Below are 27,844 nucleotides of genomic sequence, written 5' to 3' on the forward strand. Positions count from 1 at the left end.
AAAAAAGTTATTCAAACCATCTGTAAATAAGGCAAGCCCAGGGAATGTGTGATAAACATGTACAGTTTGAAATATGTAATACATTCTATTGGAAAACAAAAAGCCATTTCAAGATGCTGCACTCAAGTGAGGCTTGTCTCAAATGAACCTCAACCCTCTAGATTTCTCCCCCTGAGGGGTTTCAATGTCTCCTGAAATAATGTATAAGTATATGACCATGAATCGCAACACTCTAGTCTCCTGCAAGAATGATGCCTTCATAAACATGTTCAAGAGAAAAGCGGAGTGATGTCATTAATTTATCAAAGTAGCTGTTTATACCATTCACCACATAGCATTTACCAGGCACAAGACAAAGGAGAAAAATGCATACCTTTGAGATTTTGTTCTAACACTAATGTAGCCTCAATTTCTTATATAAGTAACTATTACCTCAATTTATCTGTATTAATAAAATAAGCAAATCTCCTATTCCATACATGAAAATAATTTGTACTTTTCTAGAGACTTTTACTAAACTGCAACAAACTTAACTATATCAATCAGTTTTTAAAAAAATATATGACAATAAGTTTAATTACATTATTTTCCTAGCTATTGTTTGAAAATAAGAGAAGACAAATTCCTACTGTGTTGATCACCTAGTATACCCAGTTTTAGACAAAAGTGAAATAACCTAGAAGTTCATTATAATGCCAAAGTTGAAATATTCATAATAATGCGGGTCTGTAATGTTGATCTAATTATCATTGCATTGTTATAACGGTTTAAGTTTAGTAATTTTATTAATATAAAATTACACTATCTGTGCCACTAATCAATAAATATAAAATTAATCAATGTGTTTATTCTTTAAATGTTTACTGTGCACCTACCATGGTAAAGACTGTTAGATTTATACCAAAAAGATCATAGGCAAACAGAGCTTAGGTAACTTGCTTTATGCTTTGTGGCAGGTAAGGATTCAATTTTAAGGTATACATAATTAAGGTAAGCTATCTACCTGGCCATGGCAGACTGTATTCTGCAAAATGTCCATAGCCATGTCTCCGTTCCAAATGCTATTCCGAAATGAGAAGTTGCCACTCTCCATCAAGAGAGGGAGATTAGTTCAACACTCTTGAATCTAATGGACTCTGTGACTGCTTTGATTAATTCAACCTGGCAGAAGCAAGACTATGCACCAGTTCTAAATGTAGTTATTAACTGGCCTGGCAACTTCCCCTTCCTGTCTTTTTGGACACCTGCTCCCATGAAAGAGGTGCCATTTCCCTGAGACTCCCTGTTATGAAAGGTCCAGACAATTTGGTGAGACCTGGAGGATAAGACTCCATGTGGGAAGAGGCAGAGGACAAGGAGCACTGAGGCATCAGACACATGACTGAAGAACCTAACTTGGAAGTAGTTCTTCTGGCCCCAGCCATACAGCTAAAGCCACATGGATTGGAGATGAATTGTCCAGCTGACTCCTTTCAGAATTCCTGACTCACGGGAATGTGAATAAAATGATTACTTTAGATGACTACATTTTGGAGTGGTTTGTTATACAGCAATAGAAACAGGAACTCAGGCACTATGTTAGGAATTCACCTAAATGAAATATATATCCATGTGTGAAGGGACGTTTAGTCTAGTGGAAGAGACAAATAATTAGTTAAATATGCAATGACAGAGGATACATAGAATGCTGTGGGAACACATAACTATGGGTCCTACCCAAAGTTGGGACACCAGAGAAAGATTTACTGAGGAGGATCTGCCATATAACCTTGGGTCTAAAGGATACATAGGTGTTAGCTCCAAACGGAGAAGAGAAAGTGGTGTTCTGGGAATATGGGAGAGCTTGTGCAAAGATAGTGAGATGAGTGAGAACTGTGCTCATTCCAGGAACCAGAAGAAAGTTAGAGTGAAGACATCATAGACATTGATGAGGGAGTGGCAACACGTAAGGATGGTAGGGCACACAGGGGTCAGAGCACAAAGGGCTTTGATTGCTACATTAAGGAGCCTTGCCTTTAAGAAAAATGGGAAGCCATTGAGAGATCTTAAGCAATGGAGAGACATGATCAGTGTTGCAATTTAGGAAAACGCCTCTGCACAGTCTGCAGCGAGGAATTAGACTGAAGCAACAAGACCACTTAGCAGAACATTACTGTAATGCAGGCGAGAGAAAATGACTGTCGGAACTAGGAAAGTGCATTTATGGCTGAAGATATGTGTATCACTCAGAATGATATTTAGGCAGTAAAAATCTACAGGAACAAGTAGTTGGATATATGGATCTGAAACTCCAGAAAGAGATTTGTAGAGAAATAGCTATCTATATCCATGAGTGTACCATTAGGGAAATGGCAGGATGATAAGACTCAGAAGTCATCTACTAATGGGGGAGGTATTTGAATAGATCAAGGGATCAAGAAGTGACTTCATTCAAATACTTACCTAAAGATGGAAATCATAACATTGTATATAGTATCAAAAAGGTAAATACAATTGAAATGGCCAATATCAAGGAACTGGTTAAACAGAGTAACACACTTTATGTAAGTGTCTAAATAAAATGCTACCAACATGGAAAAACGTTGTTCAGTGAAAAAAAAATAGTTTATAAAATAATATTGGCATGTTATTAAATCCAAGCCTTGTGAGGATAAGTAAAGATGAAAGATTGAAAGGATCTTTACTGAGGTCTTCACGCTGACTGTCTGATTACATAGATCACTGGGACTTTTATATTTTCATTTTGTTTATAGGTATTTTCAAAAGTTTATATAGTAAACATATAGAATATACATTAATCATAAAATAGCAATTAAAGCACTTTTAAAAATAGGCTTTCACCTACTTTTTATTAGTGCCTAGTGTTGTTTCCAGCAATGATCCTGGAAATAAAATCCATAATATCCTTATAGATTAAAAATAATATCTTTGAAAAAGGCTGCATATAGTCAAGTTGATTATAAGTGAAGATAGTTAATGTATTACCCAATTACATTTACCTGCCTCAAGTTCTACAATCATCCATTAGCCTAAAACAATAGACAGCAGATCGACTCCAATTCTTCCATAGTATCCAATTCCATTTATCAAATACTTTATTGAAGAAAGCGCTGCAGAACTCAATGACATAAACAAGATGAGTTCCGTCTTCAAAAAACTTTTAATTTAAATTGGAAAATAGAGATACAAATAGCAAATGCTAATGCAACATGAAAAGTGGTTAGTGTGGTAACACCGATGGGAATAGACTCTTTATGAAGAGTAAAGAAAAGATGGGGTGAGTTTTTTCCAGGCAAGCAGAGCGTGTGTCATTTGAACAGCAATTTGAAAGATAAGTGCTTGCCAGGCAATCAGAAAAGAGCATGTAGAAGACCTGGATGATGACGAGTTTCAGGCAACGTTAGGGACTTTCAAACAGACTAATCAGAAAAGAGTGTACATGACGAAATTGGGAGGGAAAGTAAATAAAGGGAAAAGGATTATTTAAAAACTCTAAATACTGGGTTAAACACTAAGACCGGACTCCGAATGAGGGAGCATTACCAGACTTCTTGTGTGCAAAGAAAGATATTGTGAGAATGAACAGAAAAACAGAGAGAAGGAAAGTGGAGATCTCTTTAAGGATAAGGCAGATTTCACGGGACAGGGGTGGAGGGCCTGCCTAGAAGCTGCTGGAATGGAAACTAAGGAGCAAAATCAAAATCAAGGGCATTTTGGATTGAAGAGATTTCATGAATAACCTCATTTGTAGAATGCTAGTTAGAAACTAAGCTGATTTTTAAATGACAAAGGTAGTTTTTATGAGTTTTGCCTATTCCCTTAGCCATTTTATTTTAAAACATTGGTCAAATGAATAGTGGTTGAAAATTCTAAACAAGATAGCCAGCAAAGTAAAAGAAAAGGCAAGTTTGCTCATATCTGTAATCCCAGCACTTTGGGAGGCTGAGGCGGGCAGATCACCTGAGGTCAGGAGTTTGAGACCAGCCTGATCAACATGGAGAAACCCTGTCTCTACTAAAAATACAAAAGTAGCCAGCCTTGGTGGTGCATGCCTGTAATCCCAGCTACTCGGGAGGCTGAGGCAGAAGAACTGCTTGAATCCAGGAGGCAGAGGTTGTGATGAGCCAAGATCGCACCAATGTACTCCAGCCTTGGCAATAAGAGTGAAACTTGGGTCTAAAAGAAAAAAAAAAAAAAGAAAAGAAAGAAAAGAAAAGGCAAGTTTGAAAAGTCAAGTCCAAAGACAAAGAATTTGAATTTGGACACATGGTGAAGTTCAAATGGAAATACTGTGGCATTTGGGAAAAGGGTCTAGGCTGGCTAAAGAAATTTGACAGCCATCAGAATATAATAGTTGAACTAAGCAGTGGGATGACTGTAAAGGTGAGGGCGGTAGGGCACTAATATTTCTGAATACTTACCCTGCTTCAGATGTTTACAAACATTATCCATTGATTCTCACAACAATTTATAAAATGACCATCAATGCAGAAAGCCTAAGTATGATAAAGACTGAGAAGCCTTTAGATTTGACCATTAGGAGGTTACTTTCAATGGACTGATTGAAGCAAAAAGTTATGGGCCAGAATGCAGTGGGCTGAGGTGTGAATGCAAATCAGGAAGGTAGAAGGAGTTAAACAAAAGGAAGCAGGGGGAGAGCACGGAACCAGAAGGAAGGCCAAGGAAGAGGAATGTATGACGGGAGTAGGGTTAACCCTGAAGAGAAGGGGAATTGAATGAGGAGGAAGACGCTGTACATTCCAGATAGATAAAGGAAAACCGATTTCTGTTATCAAGGAAGGTGGAAAGGAGGACGTAAGAATACAAAAGAAGAGTTAGCCAGAAAGAAAATATTGGGTATCCTGAAAATAGAGACAGGATGGTGAGGAAACAGGTAATACAAGGGAACAACAAAAAAAGAATCCTTAGGTATTTCAGAACTAAATGGTCTCTTTTAGTCTCTCATTGTCTTCTAATAAGAGTAGCACGGATGATCCTGATATTAATATGGAAAAGAGGTGCCTTATTTGCTCTTAATTTTCATGACATTCCATGGGTTAATAATATTACTTTAAAATGTCTGATAATCCAACTTTCTCACTGCCAGATAGAAGAAAGCTTAACTACTTTCTTATTTTACAGTGTATGTAATTTGAATCTGGTAATCTTTACAATAAAAGAGTTAATAAACATTGCAGAATCTCTTTTAATCTACAGAGTAAAAGTCAAGCCACATAAATCAGAATTTGTTATTCATTTGAGAATATCAAAGGAACATCTTCTGAAACAAATAATATACTCAATTTCAAATGATATTAGAAATACAGAAAATAATATATACATATAATATGTCAAGGGCAATAAAACAGTATAAATAAAATCATCAACAATGAGGGAAGAGCTAACATGATGTAGTAATAGCTTTTATGTGGTAGAAATGACAGGTGAAGCCATTGTATATAACCAAAATGTATTCACTAAGGATGCTCAATACACAGGCTTAGAAAAGTCTAAGCACACACAAGCGTGCACACACACGCGTGCATACACACACACACATACACACACAGTACATAATAATCGACTAAAGAACTCCAAACTCATATCTAAACAAAAATAAAGGTTTCTGAGGTCAACACAAAAAGAACATATCAAACTCATTCTTCTGTGACATTATAGTTATGAGGGAACACATTATTATGTAAACTTCATTTTAAAAGAGAGGAGAAAATGTATTTTCTACCAACTAAAGAAGTAATTTACCAATGCAAAAGGAAAACTGAAGTACAAAACATCCACTGTCAATCACATATTACAGGATTAGCAAACCATATGCCATGTGGTTATGACTATAATTTTTATAAGTGGGTGAGTATTAATGCATATTATTTTATGGTTGCAAGTTCACTTGGATCAGTTAATCTAATGCAATGGTCAACAATATGACTCCATATGCTAATTACGTGGGCTTACTGTGGGATGATGCTGCGAAAAGGCTTATGTGACAAGAAAATTACTTCATGGGATAGCGTTTGATAACTTCAACTGAGGAGTAGAAATTATCTGATTTGTTGGCAAAGAAGGCTAGTGACAGCCTACCTCCTGTCGGGTTGGTGCTGCATGTGGCCAATCTCCTCTGGACAATCCTGTAACATGGGCTGAAGTTCTTCCTGTGGGGAAGGAGTCAGAGTGGCAGTGGATTGATGGCTATAGGACACGGCAGCTGGAGAAGAAGCTGCTCCCCGAACAGGGGGGGTGGGGCCTCGTTCATCTTCCTCCTCTTCTAATTCATCTTGTTGCAAGTACATCCTTGCTGGTGGCACAGGACATGGCATTTCTTGGTCATAGCTAAAAGAAATGATAAGGATGTGTAGACTTACTTCAGATTATTCAAATAAACTACTTGGATAGTAATGAAATGTCACCTTTAAATTGTTTTTCAAATCTGAATGTTCTCAGTCAGGTTAAGGAGATAATTGTTGAAAAAGATTTTACCTCACAAGGTTTGTGAATTACTGCATAGACTATTTTTCTCCAAGAGATTGCAATTTACATTAGCATATTATAAGGTCTTAGAAGTCATGCAATTAAAACAAAATTCACATAACATGGCTTAATTTAGTACACCCCAAATGTATTTGGTATAGTTTGTACCTCCAATTCAATATGTTCTCTAAAAGAAGACTCCAAGATGGTATTACAGAGAACCTGAAGATGAGCTGCTACATTTTGAGAAAAATATATTTTTATTGTTATTATTTTTTTGAGACAGAGTTTCACTCCTGTTGCCCAGGCTGGGGTGCAATGGCACGATCTCGGCTCACTGCAACCTCCGCCTCCTGGGTTCAAGAAAATCTCTTGCCTCAGCCTCCTGAGTAGCTGGGATTACAAGTGTGCATCCCCATGCCTAGGTAATTTTTATATTTTTAGTAAAGACAGAGTTTCACCATGTTGGTCAGGCTGGTCTCGAACTCCTGAATTCAGGTGTTCCATCTGCCTCAGCCTCCCCAACTGCTGGGATTACAAGCATGAGCCACTGTGCCCAGGTGAGAAAAATTACTCTTAAAAATCCTTTCAGAGAAAGATATACTGGAGATCAACCTATTTAGTTCAATACAACCCATTTATTTCTCTGAAATTATAGTAGATCACTATTTCTTCAGTTGAACACAAAATGAAGTAGTTGGCTTCCATTTAGGATAGTGAGTGAAAAATACAATAATAAAATGCCCCTCTACTCCTCTGCTGGAGCTGGGTGGGAAGCAAGATGGATCTGGGGAAGATTCACGATTTCTCTTTTCTCTTATCCCAGGGTGTATGTTTACTGATTAAAAGGGCAATGATGTACTACATTATATAAATTGTGATTCTGTTACCCATTTCTCATGTTCATTCTCTACCACCCACCTTGCTTACCTGAACTCAGAAAAGTTGATGCTTAAATAATGTTTCTTTGCATCTTTATTTTCTTAATCAATCTCCCACTTTGCCTCTATCCTATGTTTTTGTTTGGAATTAACAAATATCTGAGCAACTTGCCTACTCACCCAAACTGGAAATGTTTTAGTCATCTTTGACTTCACTTTCTTCTTCCTTAAACTACTCCCCAGTTCATTTCATTCTATAAATAAGAACTCTGTAGAATCTATTCTCTTATTTTTATTTGTTATATGTGCTACTGCAATAATCTTTTAATTGGTCTCCTAGCCTCCAGTCACACCATTGCTTCTAAAATTACATAAATATGCATCACACACAGGTTATTCATGTGCTCTTCAATCAGCCCATGTTAGAGAATAAAATCTAAAGGACTAAGCAAGACACTCAAGTATCTGCATAATCTGGCTTGCATTTGCCATCCCAGCTTCCTTTCATTCCCTACCATGTGTTTCATGTTAGTTTTTCCACATCTCTGTGTGGTCCCATGTCCATAAAACCCCTCCTTCTTAACTGTGAACCTTCTCATTTGTCCAGATCAAGAACAAATGTAGCCAATCAGGAAACCTTCATTCTTCTCTGTTAGAATCAGTCTTTCTCCTTGGGACACAGATGCGTCTCCTATATAGCTTTTATTTTTCTTAGCCTATATTCACTTATTTCATTTTAGTCCTCTTATTTTTGTGAACCAAAGCATGACGAATGTTGTTAAAATAGCTTGGGAAATGCATTTAAAAAAATACATTCAGGCCAAGTAGAGTGCTCATGCCTGCCTGCAATCCCAGCACATTGGGAGGCTGGGACTGGTCGATTGCTTGAGACCAGGAGTTTGAGAACAGCCCAGGCAACACAGGGAGACATCATCTCTAAAAATCAAATAAAATAAAATTTGCTGGGTACCGTGCCACGCCTGTGGTCCCAGCTACTTAGGAGGCTGAGACGGGAGGATTACTTGAGCCCTGGAGTGAGTCCCTGTTTCTAAAAACAAAGCAAAACCAATCAAACCAAACCAAACCAAACCAAACCAAACCAAACATACAGTTTTGTTTCCATGACTTGCAGATTCCATATTTGCAAATTCACTGACTTGGTGAAATTTATTTGTAAACCCCAAAATCAGTATCTGAGGCATTTTCATGGTCATTCCCACAGGTTCACAAAGAGGCCAAAAATATGAGCGCCTGATGTGCATGTTCCCAGCAGAGGTAAAACAAGGATACACTCTGCTTTCTTGTGTCAGTCCTCCCACTGTAAACAAAGGCCCTTTTCATGGTTTATTTAGTGCCATGTTTGCTGAAGTGTTTTAAACTTTGCATTAGTGATTTCCCTGTTTAAAATGGCCCTCAAAAGAAGTGCGGAAGTGCTGTTTAGTGTTTCTTAGCCCTGGAAGGCTGTGATGTGCCTTACAAAAAAAAAAAAAAATGTATCTGCGAAATAAGCTTTACTCAGGAATGACGTATAGTGCTGTTGGATTCCGTATTAATAAATGAACAAAATATATTAAATAAGCTTCCTTTAAAAACATACATAAAACAAGGTTATGTATTGGTCAGTTGACAAATATGTTGTGGGTAGGGGTTAAAAGAAACTTAACCCTGTATTTCCCCAAGGACCGATGGTTCCACAGTTGCTAACTCACTATCCACAAGAATTTTAAAAAGCATAAATATGGTGAATAATGAGAGTTTTCTGTAAATATTTTTATATAAGAATTTTACTTAAAAATGCAGTTTATAAAAAGATCATTAGAAAATGGAAACATGGAGGCTTTGTTTATGGGCATAGTTGAAACTGTAATACACCTTTCTGTGTGTGGAGAATGAAGGAATGATGTCTTTGTTTCTTTGCAGTCACAGAAAAGACTACATTTTCAGGTATATTTTATGATTATTTGTTAACTCTCCACCTTAAAGCAGTTTTCCTCCTTTGGTTATGTTAAAGAAGCAGCTGTTTTGTTTGGTGATACCACGTCCAATTCTACAGATTCTGGAGTGAGAAAGAGGTACACTAATTTCCTAATTGTTATCATGTGGATTATTACACTTGTTAAATCTTTAGAGAAACAATTCAGTAAAGTTTACATTTCTACAAAGAGTTCTCAGCATCAGATGATAATATCTAAGAACAAATAACCTTCAGGATATTGTCATTGTTGTATAAATCCACACAATTATAAAAATTTCAAGACATGCCACAGAAGTTCTACTATTCAAAAATCACAAATCATATACGTCCATATGTTAAATTATGTATATACACACACACACACACACACACACACAGGATATATACATGAGCTAATATGTATTCATTTTTCTAGTCTATTCTAAGTTCCAAAAGAATCTTTCAAAGCACAAATTCCTGTTTTGGAAGCAGCAAGGAGAATATTTACTCCTGCTGACCAGCACTGTTTTATTTAAAGGCAATTGTTTGTGGATCTTAGAAATCAGTCTTCTCTTGATCATCCAGTTTAATAGTTGCTTAAAATGGGCTGAAACAATCATATTACATCATTGACATTTGTTTAGACACTCCTCTTACCTTTCGTCTACAGAAATGTTGTACTCTTCGCTATTGCTGTGCGGAGGAGGATGTGCTGGGGGAGGAGGAAGCAGGTCAGCCCAGTTCATGCCACCTTGTTTTGGTACTTTGGGTGTTCTTGCCCCTTTCTTATGCCCTTGACTCCCTAGAAAGGAAATAAAATACAAGCCTTTGATATCTGACCTTTAAACCTTTTCTGTTGTCACAAGTTAATTATTTTTTGTAAATATGATTTTATAATTCATTTATGTATACAGACATAAACACACTTTTTCGCCTTAATTTTAAACAGAACTTTGTACAAGAGAAAATGCAAAGCATTTCCACGTATAACTGCAAAATAAATAGCAAAAAAGCAATAAAACCATGAATGGATGTTTCAAGCCATATCATTAATAGTGATCTTCCTACAGCAATTAATTGCATTATGGATTATCATCTCAAACAAATGAGCTGTAGACATATTTTCAGGAGTGCCTTTCTATTATTTAATTGCTGGAACCTAAAATACAATATGATACAGATACGATCTATTAGAGTTCCACTGTTGCATTAAATCACTGAATATATATAATTTGTACTTGTCCATTGAAATGTTTTAGGCACAATGAAATTACTAGTTTCCTTCAGAAAGGCAAGTACAGATGAAATAATAGCTGAAATAACTGATAGAACTAATGACAAAAAAGGCAGAAAAACGATTTTTAAAAGGCACAGAAGTGTTCTCAGCCACTGTTTCTATACAATGATGGCTTATGGTAAAATGATGTTGCTTGAACATTCTTAGTAGTTTGACATCGTCCAATTATTCAAGTGTTCCAGTGTTCTCATTTTAGATTTGGCATATTCTTTAAACACAGGGGCTCTATATATTTGAAAGCATTTATTTTAAAGAAAACTTTAGGTCAACAAATCTTTTCGGATAAAATATCCCCCTTTCTGATACATTACATTTAGATTCATATGTGAATTACAGAAGATAATTCTATAATTGTTTTTCTCATAAGGTCCCTTACTATCAGTGAATTATCTTGGTCTTATTTTTTAACCTTATTCAAATCTTTTCCAAGTCATGTAATACATGAACCAGGTCTGACCATATTCAATGAGCCTTGATTTTCTTGTCACTTGGGAATTTTCAGTCAAATGGCAGTGTTTGTTAAGCCAGATGTTCTTGTACTGCTATGTTACTGCACCAGGTGTGTGCTAGGGACAGGCTGTTATTAATAAACTATGATAATCAGTCCTATATGTATGCATCTCTTTTCTCTTCCACCACTCTGGTGTCCAGTATTGGGATGACAGGATGACGGTGCATGTGTTGTAGACTAGACATTAACCAGTGTCTTCCTCTGGATTTCCTGACATGTATCTACTGTAGCAACTTCATCAGTCCTGAGAGGCCTGAGACAGATCTCTCCTATATCTTATTTACTTGCTTTGTTCTCTTCCTGAATTACCATCAGATTTCGGATATTTATATCTTTTTACGACATAGTCACAGAATTTCAAATGATATATAGCAGCAGAACATCCAGATCTAGGTATCTAAGCTGAGGGATACAGAAGGTCAATTAAATATTAATAATCTAGAATCATTGTTTTTTTCCCATTAAGAAATGGTATTCTCTATGTGACTAAGAATTCAAAGATGAAGTGGCATGAGACAAACAAATATTAAAATATTTCATATGGGTTTCTTAAAAGTAGATCCCTGAAATATTTCTCTTAATTCAGGATTGACTTAGTTTCAAAAAAGAAGTCATTTAATAAGATGTTAATTGTTAAAACAAACAACATATAATAGAATCAGAGTAAATCTAAATGGTAAAGGGCCATTCCTAAGCTCCCTTAATTTCAACAGAAACACAGGCTAGAAAATGCCAAACCAGCATGTGAGTTAAGGGAAAACTGTAAAATGCAAATGCCATATTCATTTCAGAAGAAGAGTACAGACTGTTAGCTAAAAGCCCCTAAGAACAACTTTAATCCTGTTGCTGGGAAGTGCCATTTCTACACTCTCCTTAAGAAACATTGCCAGCGTCAAGATCAATCAGTTTTGTTTTCATTGTGGTATGACGTGCCACATGTTAGTTCTAATAATGAACTGCCTTTAATTAGAAAAACAGGACTTAAGTACCCAGCAAGCTCCCATCTGCAGCCCCTATCAGGAAAACAGCTGGCAAACAGCTGCAACAGCATGAAGACCACAGGGAAGAGGTCTCAGTGTGACTTCGGGAGGCACTTACAGACTGAGGTTGGGAGATTGCTTTACGAGGCTTCAGAGTCAGAACTGAGGGATTGATCATAGAGAGGTGATAAACTGAGACAGGTTCTTACTGTGCCTGAATCTCATGTTATTGTCTTTTAGGCTTTTGATTCTGCTCAAGTGTCCTCAAACATTATGTGCTTTTATAGGCTCATTTCAAATGGCAACATATTTAGCAGATTAGCTCTATGTGTAACATTTTAAGTTATATTTTGGCCAAGGGGGAAAAAGAAGTTTCAACTGCCTTTAAAGATTAGGCAAACATGTTTCTTCTGGCTTTACTAAAGCTCATTAACAAGAATGAAAATAGGACAGTCAGACTTTGTTGCCAAATAGGACATAAAATGACTTAATGAGTGGAAAGTCCCTCAGATTGCAGAGACAAGACACATGCCTGAGATTCAAATTACATACGGTGATTTAGACACGTCACCTACGTACATCAGTCCACTGGCACTCAATTTGTAATCTTGGAAAGTACCAGCTTTTTAAAGGAGAGATTCTTTGGTTCACCTTACTTACCAGATGTACTGCTGCCCCGGTCCGAACTGTTGTAGGAGCCTCCTGTGTTCTGGTCGTATGATTGGTTGTATGGGATAGTTGGAGGAATTGTGTCATTTGCTCGATAATCTAGACATTTCAGATGAAAACAAAAAAACAAAAAAACCTTTATTGTCTCTTTGTGAGTGGTTTCACATCTCTGTTGTATCTATATTTCTGAGTGACTAAAGAAACTAATTGGACGATTTATTTCCCTTTTTTTTCTTTTATTGTTGTATTCAGATTGTCAGGAAATAAAAAAGCTTATACTCCAAATATATATAAACTACAAATAACTTGAACGATATAACAATATAATTTTAATAAGAAATCATAAAAATATCATGTCTGCAAATCATAAAAACCAAATCACAATAACGTAAAAATAAAACTGAAACTTGTCAGCAAGGTTATATCTAATAAAAAAAAAATCCATGGTAAAGAAACAAAATATCTTAATTTTCCCCAGAAATGTTTCTGCTTACTTAGGCAAAGGTGAAAATCCAAATGATAAGCTCACCACTGGAATGTAGTCAGTAATAATCTGTCATTTAGTTGCATTCCAGGTTCTTTATTATAGTCTGACATACCAAATCTGCTTACAAGCAGTATAAACAATAAATCAGAGTTCTGAAATATTTGTACGGAGGCTCTCAGGGCTTTCCGAAGTCCACAGTAAAACCATACACTATGAAGGGATAATGTGACAATAGTTTGAATCACCACTGCAAACTCCATGATTACAGAAACTATCCTATTCATCTTTGTCAGTCTTTGTCATGAACTTATGCAGGAGTCTCGATCAATACTTATTAAATTGGGTTATTATACCAATCAAGTCCTTTCTTTAACTTGAGGAAAGGCTAGCTCACTTCATTATCAAGTTAAAACATATAACATTAACCCAAATGAATTTTTTAAGTTAAATTTTTGTAATCTTCTGCAGTTAGGTTGTATTTTTGAGGAAAATGTTCCCAACACAACGCTAAAGAAATTAAGTGTATGTCTCCAATTATCTACCAGAAAATACATTCTTTACCTGGAATAGATGGGATGCATTGTCCCCAACTATTCACATTAGAGCAATCCCAGTTTTCTTAGAGGTATAACTTGGCAAATCATGTTATTAAAGCAGTAGCCTAAAGGACTACAGCGAAATCAAACACCTATCTTTTCCAACTCCTACACGTTACAATAGAGAAACATTTCCTTCAGGCCACAGAATACTATTCTGCAGCTTCAAGTTAATACTAAACTCAATTTATTTTAGGTTTTATATGGACAGACTTCTATCAGGTCAACCAAAGAAATTTAGGTTCTAAAATTATATATTGCAGCAGTCTTAATAACCACACGAGGTAGCAGACATACAACAAATTGAACCACTTCTTCAGTTCAAGTTAATTATTTTATTTCAGGTTGATATAAAAATGCCATTGGTTTATATGACCATATAGAAGCAATTATCTTCCATCCTCTAGTGGAAAGAATGGGGTAGTCTATTTATTGAAAATGTGAGGTATTGTGACAGTTGTACATCTGCCTCATGAATAAAAGATTGTCCCTCCCATTCCCTCACCTATTAAATTTAAATTAATCTCAATATCATTTGAAAATACTTATATATTATTATAAAATAAATTCTCCAAGGTTATTGTTGTGCTAATTAACTCTTAGACACGGGAAATTTCGAAACCAAAGAAATAAGATAATCTTAGCAACAGAAGGAAAGATTTTACTTGCTAGTCTCAGACAAGTTTGAACATCTAGTTGAGGTGCTGAGAGTGATCACAGGGAGCAGAAACGGATGGGAATACATGCAAGCGTCTTCACCTTTGTTCAGCTTGTTTTGCTCCATGATGTTGTACTGAACTGGTGCCACTTCTTGTTTCTGCTGTCCCAGTGGTTTCCAGTGCTTCTCGCCAGAGTCCCCACTGCCGTTGTTCATGTTGTTGCTGAGGTTTGACTGGATGAGCTGAGTGGTGGCGTAAGGAGTAGGCTGCCCTGATGGATTGACAAAACGCCCATCCTTCAGATTTGGGCTATTGAAGGTTTTCATCTCATTGATTTTGTTACTAAGGTCCACATCACCATAAACAGTTGACTCAGGGAGCATCAGATTTGTTTGTTTGTTATCCAGTTGGTTGTTATAATTTGCTATACAATCAGCTATGTGCAATGGAGAGGAAAAGGAAATGGTCATTCTGCATGGTTATTCCTTTTAGATTTCTTTCTACGTAGCTTTGTGAGTCATAAGAAAATCGTTATGCAAAGTACAAGTGGGCTTAAACAAGATCAATAAAAAGGGCCAAATGTCCGCATGTGCTTTCTAAAGAAAATTAATAGTTGAAAATAAGAGAGGGTGCACAGAATTTGAATAGAGACTAAACAAATTTGAATTTCTGATAGTGCTGAAGTAAACAATTCATCCAATTTAAAATAATTTTTATTTAATAACCTCATTAATAGGAATCTGACTAAAATAATATATACACAAATATCTTTATGTGCCAACTTTTATTTTCTAATCTTTGGTTACTGAATTATGTGAAACTACAGGTTAGCTGCTGAAGCAACAGAGAAAGCACATACATTGAAAATCTAAAGGGAAAAAAACTACTCATAGATGATAGAACTTGAGATTTCAATATTTTATAAAATACTTATATTTAAAAGATATGAAGAATGGCGTAAAATGACGTACTAAGGAGAATTCTGCTAGTTCTTGTTGTGGTCATACTGGATGACCATTATCTGGAAATCATGCTATATAATCATTTTCTCATGGTTTCATGGTAACACCCCAAGAAATATAAAATGACAATAATAATAACAAAAGGGATCATAGTAACCTGGGTCACTGAATCAAATACAGCCTGAAATAATACTTAAATATCTAATACCTCATTTCCACTCCAGTTTTCTCTTCATTGAAATATTTGGACATTAAATAACTGAACATACATATATTATATATATATATATATATATACACACACACATATATAATATATATATTATATGTATGTTTATATATATATATATACATATATATATATACATATTATATATATACATATTATATATATATACATATTATATATATATATATATATACACTTAAGGTCTAAAGTTGAAAATACTAAAATGGTAGGAAGAACTAAAATCATATTTTTAAATTAAAAGTTTTATAATAGAAAAATTAAATTACAATGATAAAAATATCATTATTTTATTCATATTGCCCAGAAGTGGTAACAACATCAACAAGTGACCTGTAGCATTGGTTTTTAACTGGATATCTTTAAAAAATGATGAATTAACATGCTTGTTATGAAAGATGTGAATATGAAATAATCTAAACAAAAATGTGTAATTTCTCTATCCTACTGAATTCAAGTATTCTGCATTTCAACCGTGAATGATCACAGGGAGCAGAAATACTTGATTCATCTGACCTTTGCGATTCTTATTTCTAATTTCTAGTTTTGTTTAACAGTGGTTAAGAAATAGTATAAAAGTCAGATGGTTTTGCAATCTCATTTTGTTTCACCAGTCATTCTATATGTGTGTTGTGCAAAAGAACTTCTGAGATATTGGACATGGTCTACTCTGCTTTGTCCGATACAGCAGTCACTAGCCACATGTGGCTACCAAGCACTTGGAATTTAGCTAGTGCAGATGAGAGACTGAGTTTTAAATTATATTTTATTTAATTAATTTAAATGTAAATAGCTATCTGTGGCCAATGGCTACCACATTGGACAACACAGCTCTAACTATTAATTTAAATGGGTATCACCATTTTCTTCTCTCCTATAGGTCTCAACCTAGTTTTTCTTTTACTTATGATTACATGAATATCTATTTGTCTAGACATTTAGATATGGACCTCTGGAGGACATAGACTTGGTTACATAGATATGTCACATCCACATCCATTGGAGGCTCAGGATTCTTTTTAAGGGGAGACATGCAGATTCCTCTGTGATTTGTTCTTTACAATGTGTAACATCTTTACTGAAATCCATCTTCTCTCTCACTTTTCCTTAATTCCATGAGTTATTTTATTTCTATCATCATACAGATTCCTTACAATAATTTTAATGTTATCTACATGGGAATATTGTCTTTTTTTGGGGGGGGTTGTCTTGTAAGAAATCTTTGTTAATTTTTATCTTTGTTATTACTTTAAATCTCATACACTGTACATTCAATTTTTTACTATGTTTTGGCATGAAATTTTAGCAAGGTAATTTACTCACACAAACATCTGACCCAACAAATAGACAATGGAAAATAAATGTATGCATACACACCTGCAATATATGTATGTGTGTGTACATACATATAATAGACATATGTACATACATATATATATTGTGTCCTCAGGATTTGCTACTATAAAATCTGATTTAAACTTTCAGTTAATTTTCATTTAAAAATTTTTGTCATTACTGTTGTAGATTATTATTATTTTTACTATTAAAGAATTTTGTTCATTATATTTATGAATTTATTTACCTTTTGTTTTTTGTTATTTACCAAATCTCAAAAATAATTAAATATGATTAAAGGTCATTTATTTACAATTTAAAATTATATGCCAGGCACAGTAGCTTATGCCTGTAATCCCAACACTTTGGTAGGCTGAGGCAGGAGGACTGCCTGAGCCCAGGAATTTGAAATCAGCCTGAGAAACATAGCAAAACCTACATCTCTCTCTATATATATTTTTAATTAGCCAGGCAATGTGGTCTGTGCCTGTGGTCTCAGCTACTTGGGAGGCTGAAGTAAGAGGATTAGTTGAGCCCAGAAGTTTGAGATTGGAGTGAGCTGTGTTAATGCCACCACACTCCAGCCTGGGATACAGAGTGAGACCCTACCTCAAAAAACAAAAAACAAACAAACAAAAATGGTGAAAGAAATTGTCATCACATCCATTCTTACCAAGATACATACTTTTGACGAGACTGACCACCATGGTAAATCCCTATCTCTACTAAAATTACAAAAATTAGCTGGGTGTGGTGCTAAGTGACTGTAAGCCCAACTACTTGGGAGGCTGAGGCAGGAGAAGCACTTGAACTTGGGGGCGGAGGTTGCAATGAGCCGAGATTGTGCCACTGCACTCCAGCCTGGGCTACAGAGTGAGACTATGTCACCAAAAAAAAGACAAATGCTTTTATAGTTGGGCACGGTGGCTCACACCTGTAATATCAGCAATTTGGGAATCCAAGGTGAATGGATCACTTGAGGCCAGGAGTTCGAGACCAGCATGGGGAACATGGCAAAACCCCATCTCTACTTAAAAAAATACAAAAATTAGCTGAGCCTGATGGTGCAGGCCCATAGTCCTAGCTACTCGGGAGGCTGAGGCATGAGAATCACTTGGACTTAGGGAGCAGAGGTTGCGGTGAGCCAAGATTGTGCCACTACCCTTCAGCCTGAGCGACAGAGTAAGACTCTGTCTCCAAAAAAAAAAAAAAAAAAAAAAAAAGATAAATACTTTCACATGATTTTATTTTTCCTTATTTGCTGTTGATTGTAGAGTTTATCTTCCCAATTATCTGGGAAAAATATTTCTAGTGGACAGTAAAGTATGGAGGTTAAAGGATGGAACAAATATTTAAATCAGGCTATTTTGCTAAACAGTAGTCAACATTGGATAAAATATTGGTCAAACCGCATCTTCCCATGTAGAGAGAGGGGAAGAAAACATCTTCTGGCTAGTTCCTAAAAAGCTTATCCATATCACGCTCTCTCTGTGTCCCTAACCTGGGCGGCTGTAGGTAGTGAGGTTGCTGTCGCTGTTCCCATTGCCTGCCGCACAGCAGCTGATGGAGCAGTCATTGTGATTGTTGCCAGTGTTAGGCCACGTGTCTGCCAGCCAGGGCTGTGTGGTAGGTTCACTGATGTTGAGAAGTCCTGGCCTGAAGACAAAAATATATAAAAGCAAATGTTATATGAATAGAGAATAATATTTTCTATTTAAAATTCCAACAAATTCCTCATCTTGTTATTCTCGCAAATCATCTGGTGAACTATGCTGAATGATATGATTCCTCTTATTCTGCACACAAAGCAACTGTAATATGAAGTCCTGGGATGTGCCTCCATTGACGTAGCCATAACTGTACACAGGAAGAGTTATGCATCAGACCTAAAATCTCATATTATTTGCAACATTCTATTCTGCTTTTAGTCATAATGGTTCAAAATCAAACATGGAATATGAAAATATTTTTGAGTTTTTTAGTGGCTTAAAAAAATACCCTAGTGCAGAGAGTTTGCACTTCTTCATTTTGACCAATTAAAAAAATGTGACTCCTTACAACTTCATTAAAAAATGAAACAAGCCTCTTTACTCAGACAATAGATTCTTCAAATTAAATGCACTGGCATATTTTTCTCCAAAACTATATTTCATATCTAATGAGTTTGGGGCTCTGTGACATTTTACACAGATTCTAATCAATGTTTCAGTGCCTAGTTCTGTAAGCTTGTCAACATTTTCTGATGGTGGCAATGTAAAATGTCATAAATGCCAACATAAGCAAAGGAAAGCTGATGAATTAAATCTGATAAATTAAATCTGATAAAACAGAGATGTCCACTAAAAAGAATATTAGCGTTCATTTTGTTATTTTTTGGCACAAAATATGTTTTTCCTCTTTTACTGTGCATTGGGAATCCCAGGTACTTTGGCGATTATTAATGGGAGCCCTGGATCACCAGAGACAGGGACTCAAACTGGAGTCCAAGAGTGGCATTCTTCCTTTCCTTTTCCAACACCGACTTCATCCAGCATCATCTCCCTTCCACGAAAGAGGTGATGTCCCATTCACAACAAACAGACTGGCATGATAGACTCTGCAAAGGTTTTCTTGGTGGTTTTATTTATTTTCTGTGTTAAAATTCAATAATTATGTTTCTTATTTACCTGGGAAGAAAGAATCTGACAGTTCACCTTCCATGGCTGTTATTCTAGCACAAAAGGGAGGAAATTTACTATGGAAATGATGGTTGAGAAATAATCCATTCTATACAAAGACCATAGATTTGGGATTCATTTCTGTATACGTATGTGGGTACACATATAATAAAATAAATATTTACTCTTTGCTTATAATGTGTGAGCAGTTGTTCTGGTTTTTCTTTTTTAAACATGTATGAACTCATCTAGTCATTACAACAATGTTACAAAGGAGGTACCATTATCCAAATTTTAAAGATGAGGGAAGAAGGCCTTTCTATTTTAAATTCCAATAAATTCCTCATCTTGTTATGTTGAATGATATTACCCCTTTTATTCTACACACACGGAAACTATAATATGAGGTCTTGGGATGTGCCTCCCTTTATACAGCCACAACTGTACATGGGAAGAATTATGCCTCAGACCTGAAGTCTCACATCATTTGCAATATCGAGAGGTTAAGAAGCTTGTGCATGGTTACACAAAGTGAGTGAATGGCAGAGTTGAAATTCAAACCCTAGCAGGCTGGCCCTAGAGTTTACACTCTAATCTAAGATTTTAAAAACATATATACTGGAGAGTGCTGAAGTTTCCTAAAGCTCCGGGATATTCTTAATAAGAAGAGTGGAGAAAATATCTGAAGTCTAAGCTGTTAAAACTGAGCCAACTTACTATTAAAATTATTGATAAAAACATGATTTGAAGAGCAACGTTTCCAAATTGTTGAAATTTTAAACATTGAAATGCAAGCTATAACATCAATATCTGGAGCCTTTGAAATAGATATTAGTTATAGAAATTCTGCATCTAGTAAACTTTTCTTTCCTATTTTTTCTTTGAACTTAAACTATGAATGTTATCACTGTAGAAGTTATTAAAAATAAAACTTCATCCGTGACATAGCACAGATGTTATAGGGTATCTGAAGTATGGGTCAAGAGGAAATTTTCCACAGACTCACTTACATGTTTCAAAAGGAATAGACAATATTTTTATGCTGCTCTGATTCCCTCTGAAAAACACTTTCATAGTGAAGGCTTTGATACCATGATAGGCTGAGAGACCTTTTCATATATACGAGTGATTTCCAACAGGAAGCTGAATCATCTATTTACATCCTAGTTCTCTGTTTAGACTTAAATTTGGGATGCTAGTTATTTAAGGCAGAAGGTGAGCCATGATTACTGGCCCATAATGACCCTTAAAATGCCATGTGTATGTCAGAGAGGACTTTGAGGAAGTCAAGGTCATATGTAGCTACTCTAATAAAGGTTCTAAGGTCTTTTTTAAAGCAATTTCACAGGCTACCTTTATATATTGAGCTTAAGGTAAGGAGCAGAAAAAAAATCCACATGATGATTATAGGGATTAACATGTTTCTTAAATATTATTATGTAATATTACCATATATTAAGTGGATAGATTTGTGTCATGAAGCAAAAGAGGGCAAATGCCCTTCAGTAATTATATGGCAATTACCTTAAATTCCTACTCTTCTCTTGATATTCCAATCACTAACCCCAAGAAAGCCTATTTGAACTGCTCAATCACAAAATAAACTACAGAGTCCAGGATTTGGGGAAAGGGTGAAGGAGGCTGGCAGGAAGGCTTGTCAGGCTGTCTCCCCTTCCCACTAGCAGATTGAATGAGCCTTAAAGCTAGGAGATAGCTCTACGAATTGCCAGTACTTTATTTTATTTATTTATTTATTTATTTTTTTTGAGACGGAGTTTCGCTCTTGTTACCCAGGCTGGAGTGCAATGGCGCGATCTCGGCTCACCGCAACCTCCGCCTCCTGAGTTCAGGCAATTCTCCTGCTTCAGCCTCCCGAGTAGCTGGGACTACAGAATTGCCAGTACTTTAAAGAGAAGCAAGGCTTGAGCTCTATTTCCTCACCTCCCCCCAACAGGAAATGCGGTACTGGCATTCCCTACCCGGTTAGCCAGGCTTTCCCACCCCACCCTTTTCAGGTTTTCGCTGCTTTCTTGCTTTAAGCTGTGGTTTGGATTGTTAAGCACATTTTTTTGGACACACTGCCTGGGATGTTTGAGGAAAGGAAGACAAATGAATAGAAACAGCTACTTAATATTTCCATGATCATTTCCCTGGATTTTCTCACAAATTCTTTGTCCTTCTTAAGTTGGGACGAGGTCTCTTTGCTTACCACAATCTTCATTCTCTCTTTTCCAGGAATAACTACATTTGCAATTTTCAGAACTACAACAGAGTTATAGACAACCTTATCCTTTATTACAGGAAAGAGCCTTCAAAATTTCTTTCAAGTCACCAAGGACTGAACTCAGGCCTTCTGACATTCATTTATTCAATGGCTCATTCATTTTTTTCTTACTTATCAGTGACATCTTTTCAAAAATAAATCATTCATGTGATTTATTGCATTTATTAATGTAATTCAATAAATTACATTTATTATTAAAAATCCACTTATCAATAAATAAACCATATAATTTCCAACCCCCAGGAACTCACATTCTATTGTCAGAGGCAAACATATCTACCAGGAGTTGCCAAACATTTTCTGTAAAGGACCAGATAGTAACCTTTTAAGGCTTTCCAAGCCATATAGTTTCTTTGGTAACTACTCAATTCTGCCAGTGTGGCTCAAACACAGTCATAGAAAATACATAATCAAATGAGCCTGGCTGTATTCTTATAAAACTTTATTTACAAAAACAGGAGCAACACTGGATTTGGCCTAAGAGCGACAACTAGCTGACCTCTGATATAAACAAAAGATAACTGCATTTCTTATGTTAGGGGCTTCATTGAGGTAATTCCACATTAGAAGTTAATGGAGGACGGCCGGGCGCGGTGGCTCAAGCCTGTAATCCCAGCACTTTGGGGGGCCGAGGCGGGTGGATCACGAGGTCAAGAGATCGAGACCATCCTGGTCAACATGGTGAAACCCCGTCTCTACTAAAAATACAAAACATTAGCTGGGCATGGTGGCGCGTGCCTATAATCCCAGCTACTCAGGAGGTTGAGGCAGGAGAATTGCCTGAACCTAGGATGCGGAGGTTGCGGTGAGCCGAGATCGCGCCATTGCACTCCAGCCTGAGTAACAAGAGTGAAACTCCATCTCAAAACAAAACAAAACAAAACAAAAAACAAAAAAAGAAGTTAATGGAGGACACAGCAGGCGGAATTCAGTAACCTGACACGCGTCACTGGGCGGGGAGACAGTCCAGACCTATGTGATCCATGCACAGTGTAGTAAGGACACACAGAGAATGCAATCTTGGTAAATGGCAGGTGGGGTGACACAGTGGACTGCAGGGTCTAGCACATTTTGAGGTGTGAAGTAAGTCTGCACAGCCCTAGAGTTTGTGGACTTTGTATATTATACCGAACTTGGAGCTGATATTCTAAACATGGTAGGTCCTATTGATAATGGGATTTTCTGGAGCTCAGAAATATGATCAATATGCATTTCAAAAGATCATTCTGTCTCCAGTGAGCAAAGGGAATTAGCAGGAAATAGTGCTAACGAAGGTATTATAGATAAAGGTAGGACTCTTAAGAGCTTTTGTCACAGATTAGGCAAAGGAGAAGTGGGGCTTGAAGTGAAACAATATTAGAGGGAAAGAAGTAAGAGACAGCATCAACGTGCAGTCATGGATACAGTAGGGCCAAGAGGATGACTGAAAGGTTTTGGCTTAGGTGTCATTAACCAAGTGAGGTAGGAAGTCCAGTGAAGGCTCAGAGAGTCTGAAACACACGAGAGAAACTGGTGCTTCAGAGACAGACACAAGAGAAGTCAGTGTAGGAGTTTGGTTCATTATTCATTCTCTTATCTCAGTGGATCATGAAACATAGGCACAGAAACACACACACACACACACAGACACACACACAAACTGACACACACATCCATAAGTGGCTAGGAATGGGGCTCCTTCTTAAGGCATTCCCTATTGTCCTCAACCTGTTTTATTTTTTCCATAGCATTTATCAACTGCTGATATTATACAGTTGACTAAAAAAAAAGTGTATTATTCATCTTGCATTTCTCCCACTATAATGTGACGTCTAGAAGGGCAGGAATTTTTATCCACTTTGCTTACTGATGCTTCCCAAGTAAGTAAACTAGTACCTGCCACATAGTAAGTGTTCAATATACTGCATGAATAAATAAATCTAAAATTTTGTATATAACTGACATTTTGAGGACTGACTCTGAAATCTTTATTTAACTGTGGCCTCCGTAACATCCCAACATCGTTCAGCATTTCATTTAGGAAAATGATCACTTCTATTTAGTATTTGAAATAAATCAGTTTCACTGCCAGGGATTCTATTTTTAAATTTAAAAAGCTATGTTTGTTTTGTGATAACAGTGAGCTTTCCAAAGAGACAGCTCAGGAACTTTGTGATTTTTCAGTCTTGCTGTAGCAACTAGCATTTGCTACCTATGCATTTTCCTGCCATTGTTTCCCATGGGCTAGTTTGACCTATCGAGGTTGTAAATTTTTTTGGAGTAGGAACCAGGCTTACTTTTCTGCATGTGCACGTGTGTGTGATACTTGTGTGCACACGCCCACGCACAGAGGCTAGGGAAGAACATACCAAAGATGCTCAAGAAGCACTTTCACATGCTTTGATTAATGAGGAAGTTGAAATCTACAGTCATGAATATACACATGTAATGAAGTGGTTATAAAATCACGTATTCCAGATTCACCTACGAGAAAATGTTCTTATGCCAGAGGCTCTTTCATGAACGTCTGCACTGTGATTTAGATGGAATTCCCCTGGATGCACAAACAAGCCCTGGTTTAATTCCTGAATCAAGTGGATTTTTTCCTTATGAAAACCTCCCTAGTTTTGGGTCTTTCACGGGCTGGCTTTGTTTCACAGGTATGAAAACAGGAAGTTAGCAATACCCAGGAAAGAAAAGATTAGCACTTGTTGCCAAACTTGTACAGCATAGGCTAAATGTGGTCAACATTTATTTTTAAAATCACTCCTTGTTATGTAAATACATTAAGTGATTTTCTTATCCGATGATATATTCCTTGAATACTATGGAATAAGTCCACTGATTTTGAATTATAAGATGGTTTTGGTTGGGAGATTTTTTTTTTTTTACACTGTAAGCTAGGTGTTACTGTCTTAGAGGGAAAAACGCCTAATTGTGGAAAATCCTGAAGCTTGGCTCACGTAACTTATACCTTATTTAAGCCCCTTTAAGCTGGCTGTCAAATTCATTTGTGATTTCTCTGTGAATATATTAAAGTTCACTGAATAATAATTACTTTAAAAATCACAAATATAAGATTGAGATCCATTTTAATTAGAGGAAGGAAAACGTTCTTTGTTAACCAGCTACCTAGATTTCGTCTTTTATTTCAACACATTTTCCTGCAAATGGAGACGTGAACTATGTTGAATTCATAACAAGAACAAACAAACATAACCTACAAATTATGAGCAATTGCTGTGTTCAGCAGGTTTTTCAAGTGAACACATTTTCTTTGGTAGTATTTGTTAACTAGCTATGTTTCTTAATCTTCATAAATGCTGCAGCTTAGTCACTTTAACTCCTTTTAATCATTTGCTAAATCAGCAATGCTGTCTCTCTTTCTCGGTTAAAGTGCTCCCTCTGGTGGTTACTAAGGTGCAACTGCTCCAATCAACTGCATTTGTGTGTAAATAGCTTCGTTCAACAGCACAGCTGAATGGAGTCTTTCTCAAGGAACTAAATAAATTTCACCTTTAAGTTATTAGACATTTGAAGCAGAGAAAGTGGTGTCGTTGAGGAAGATGAAGAAGAAATATTTGGAATTCCCTTAAGGATCTACAAAACAAGCAAGGTAATTACCTCCCTCCACTGCTGACAGCTTCGCCTCCTCTCTGATAAGTTACTAGAATGTTACAAAAAAAGAGAACAATTAATAGACATGTTTATATATCAAAAGCTATTACATTCATGAGCATCTTTCTAAAATAGAATTCCTTCTCCCTTCCTACCTAGAAGCATTGAAAAAAAAATCACACGATGTAGCAGATTTCTTATTCAACTAGTAATGTTGCTTTAAATATTGTATAGAACTAAATAAATATCTTTCTATATATCACTCTTATTTTCTTCATATTCCAATAAGGTTGAGAATCAAGAAAAAGCAAAACATCAGTACACACTTATTAAATATAACTATTACACATCTACATTAGCATTCTCATGGATTTCCATTTTGAATTTATTAGATTACATAATTTCATGATTTTATGTGTTAAACTCAGGAAAAAAAAATACTAAATTATTTTCCCAGAAGTATGAGTACCAGTAAATTAATGTTAAAATAAACCTTTCCACACACAAAGATGTATGCCAAATTGTGACTATTAATTCATGTGACCTATTTTTCATTGTGGCTTGTGCAAACTATTTCTCATTATATTTTCATCAGACATGTATAGGTAATCAAAATATATTATAATGCTCTTGAAAGCATTCTCAGCTTAATGAATTTGGGGTGTAAAAATTGAACCATAACAAGAACAACAAAAAAGATTTGCACATAGTTAGGCTAAGTGGTTAAGAAGATTAGCTTTTCTGTAAATACAGACACATTTTCTACGAAGAATTGTGTTTTTAAAGCTGCCAAATTCTGCTACTTAGAAGAACTCCAAACTGGAAGTCTGTTGTAGAGAGATAACTGCTCCCAGTGATTACAGTAACTGGGTTAAAACTGAGAGGGCATAAGTACAGGTACATCTTTTCCTGGAGGTGATGTGACAGAAGAGGACCCATTTTGAAAGAAATGGAATAGAACAGAATATTAGGATTCTGACTTAGGGAAAACGAAAAGTTTTATCTTTCACATGGGCTGGATATTTGGGTTACCTTTAACAATATTGATTCTAGGGACGGAGGATTATAAGGGAGAGAAATTTTTGTTGGAAAACTCGAAAGCTTATGTTGAAAATGCACTGCCAAGTCTGAAATAGTCAATAAGATCATTAGCATGTTAAATCATGCTGAAGGTAGAGACAGTGTGTCTACTTAATGAAACACATGCAAACAAGGCTAAGATCCAGTGTGGATCTGTGAATAAATAATTGCATTGAATGGGTGAAAAGCAACACCAACCATTTCTACTTCAAATGCATGCCTGGTGTGAGTAAATGAAGTGTAACACTCCACTTTAAGTTCTTTCCCCAACTTACTGCAGAAAATGAAATAAAAACAGAAACACAATAGTAGAACACATGCCAAACTAACAATGGAAAGGAGGAGGGTAAGTGCAAATATATACCTGTTGGTGTGAAGGTAAAAGACGGGACTGGAAAATCAAAACAAAATAGAAACCAGTTATTAAGCTGAAGGGAGAAAGGGAACATATCACATTAGTATAAATCAAGCAGACAGCTGAACATAAAACAAATGTAAATAACTAAGCCAGTAGTTCTGACACTCTGATATATGAATAAAACCATCTCTGAGGTTAAAAATAGAGCTTGTCTCTACAGGTACCATTTTGAAATGTCTGACATTCTAGCATGCTCAGGAGGGGAATGGTGCTGGGTTAGCCTGTGACTGACCCTGCATTTAGTAACAAAGACTTAGCTCATGGCTTTAGTACAAACAGGCATCCTCCACTATTAATCATCTCCGAACACAGGATGATGGATTCTTAAACACGTATTATCAGAGTCTTGCCGGAACCTTATCTAGAAATCTAAAAGTAAATGCTTATTATATTAAAGTGAACCACTAGGTGCACTTACGTATTCAACATCGAGAGAAAGAAAGAGAGAGAAAGAAGGAAAAGAAGGAAAGGCAAGGAAAGGGGAAGAAGAAACAAACAAAACGGAAGGAAAAAGGAAAGGAAAGGAAAGGAAAGATGAGCCGAGTAAAAGAGAACCATAAAACTTAACTGTTTACTAAGCGGAAACACCTGACATTTTATCATATAAATGACATTTTTATCATCATAAAAAATTGAGAATGGACAGAAAGAAGTTGAGTTTTAAATTAGAATTTCTTTATCTGAGTTTACTTTTAGAAACTTCCTAGAAGTAGGCTGGACATTCTTTTAATTCCAGAGTGGAAG

General features: G+C 36.1%; 1 protein-coding gene across 12 annotated transcripts in view; it reads right to left on the reverse strand.

The window, feature by feature from the left end:
• The window catches only part of ROBO1 (roundabout guidance receptor 1), a 1,106,753-nt gene that overhangs the window by 25,874 nt on the left and 1,053,035 nt on the right, over window positions 1–27,844 (reverse strand). For 7 of the 12 annotated variants that reach the window (XM_032276635.1, XM_032276637.1, XM_032276636.1 and 4 more), the window contains 7 exons: window positions 27,047–27,073; window positions 25,609–25,651; window positions 18,566–18,720; window positions 14,621–14,956; window positions 12,770–12,877; window positions 9,979–10,123; window positions 6,100–6,348 (listed from right to left, as the gene is read on the reverse strand). In XM_032276635.1, the coding sequence (XP_032132526.1) occupies window positions 6,100–6,348; window positions 9,979–10,123; window positions 12,770–12,877; window positions 14,621–14,956; window positions 18,566–18,720; window positions 25,609–25,651; window positions 27,047–27,073 (1,063 nt within the window). The remainder of the gene's footprint in view (window positions 1–6,099; window positions 6,349–9,978; window positions 10,124–12,769; window positions 12,878–14,620; window positions 14,957–18,565; window positions 18,721–25,608; window positions 25,652–27,046; window positions 27,074–27,844) is intronic. The other 5 variants (XM_032276644.1, XM_032276645.1, XM_032276638.1 and 2 more) reach the window with 3 other exon arrangements.

Source organism: Sapajus apella, unplaced genomic scaffold, assembly GCF_009761245.1.
Source record: "Sapajus apella isolate SASKATOON/1434 unplaced genomic scaffold, GSC_monkey_1.0 scaffold8, whole genome shotgun sequence".
Lineage (NCBI taxonomy): Eukaryota > Metazoa > Chordata > Mammalia > Primates > Cebidae > Sapajus > Sapajus apella.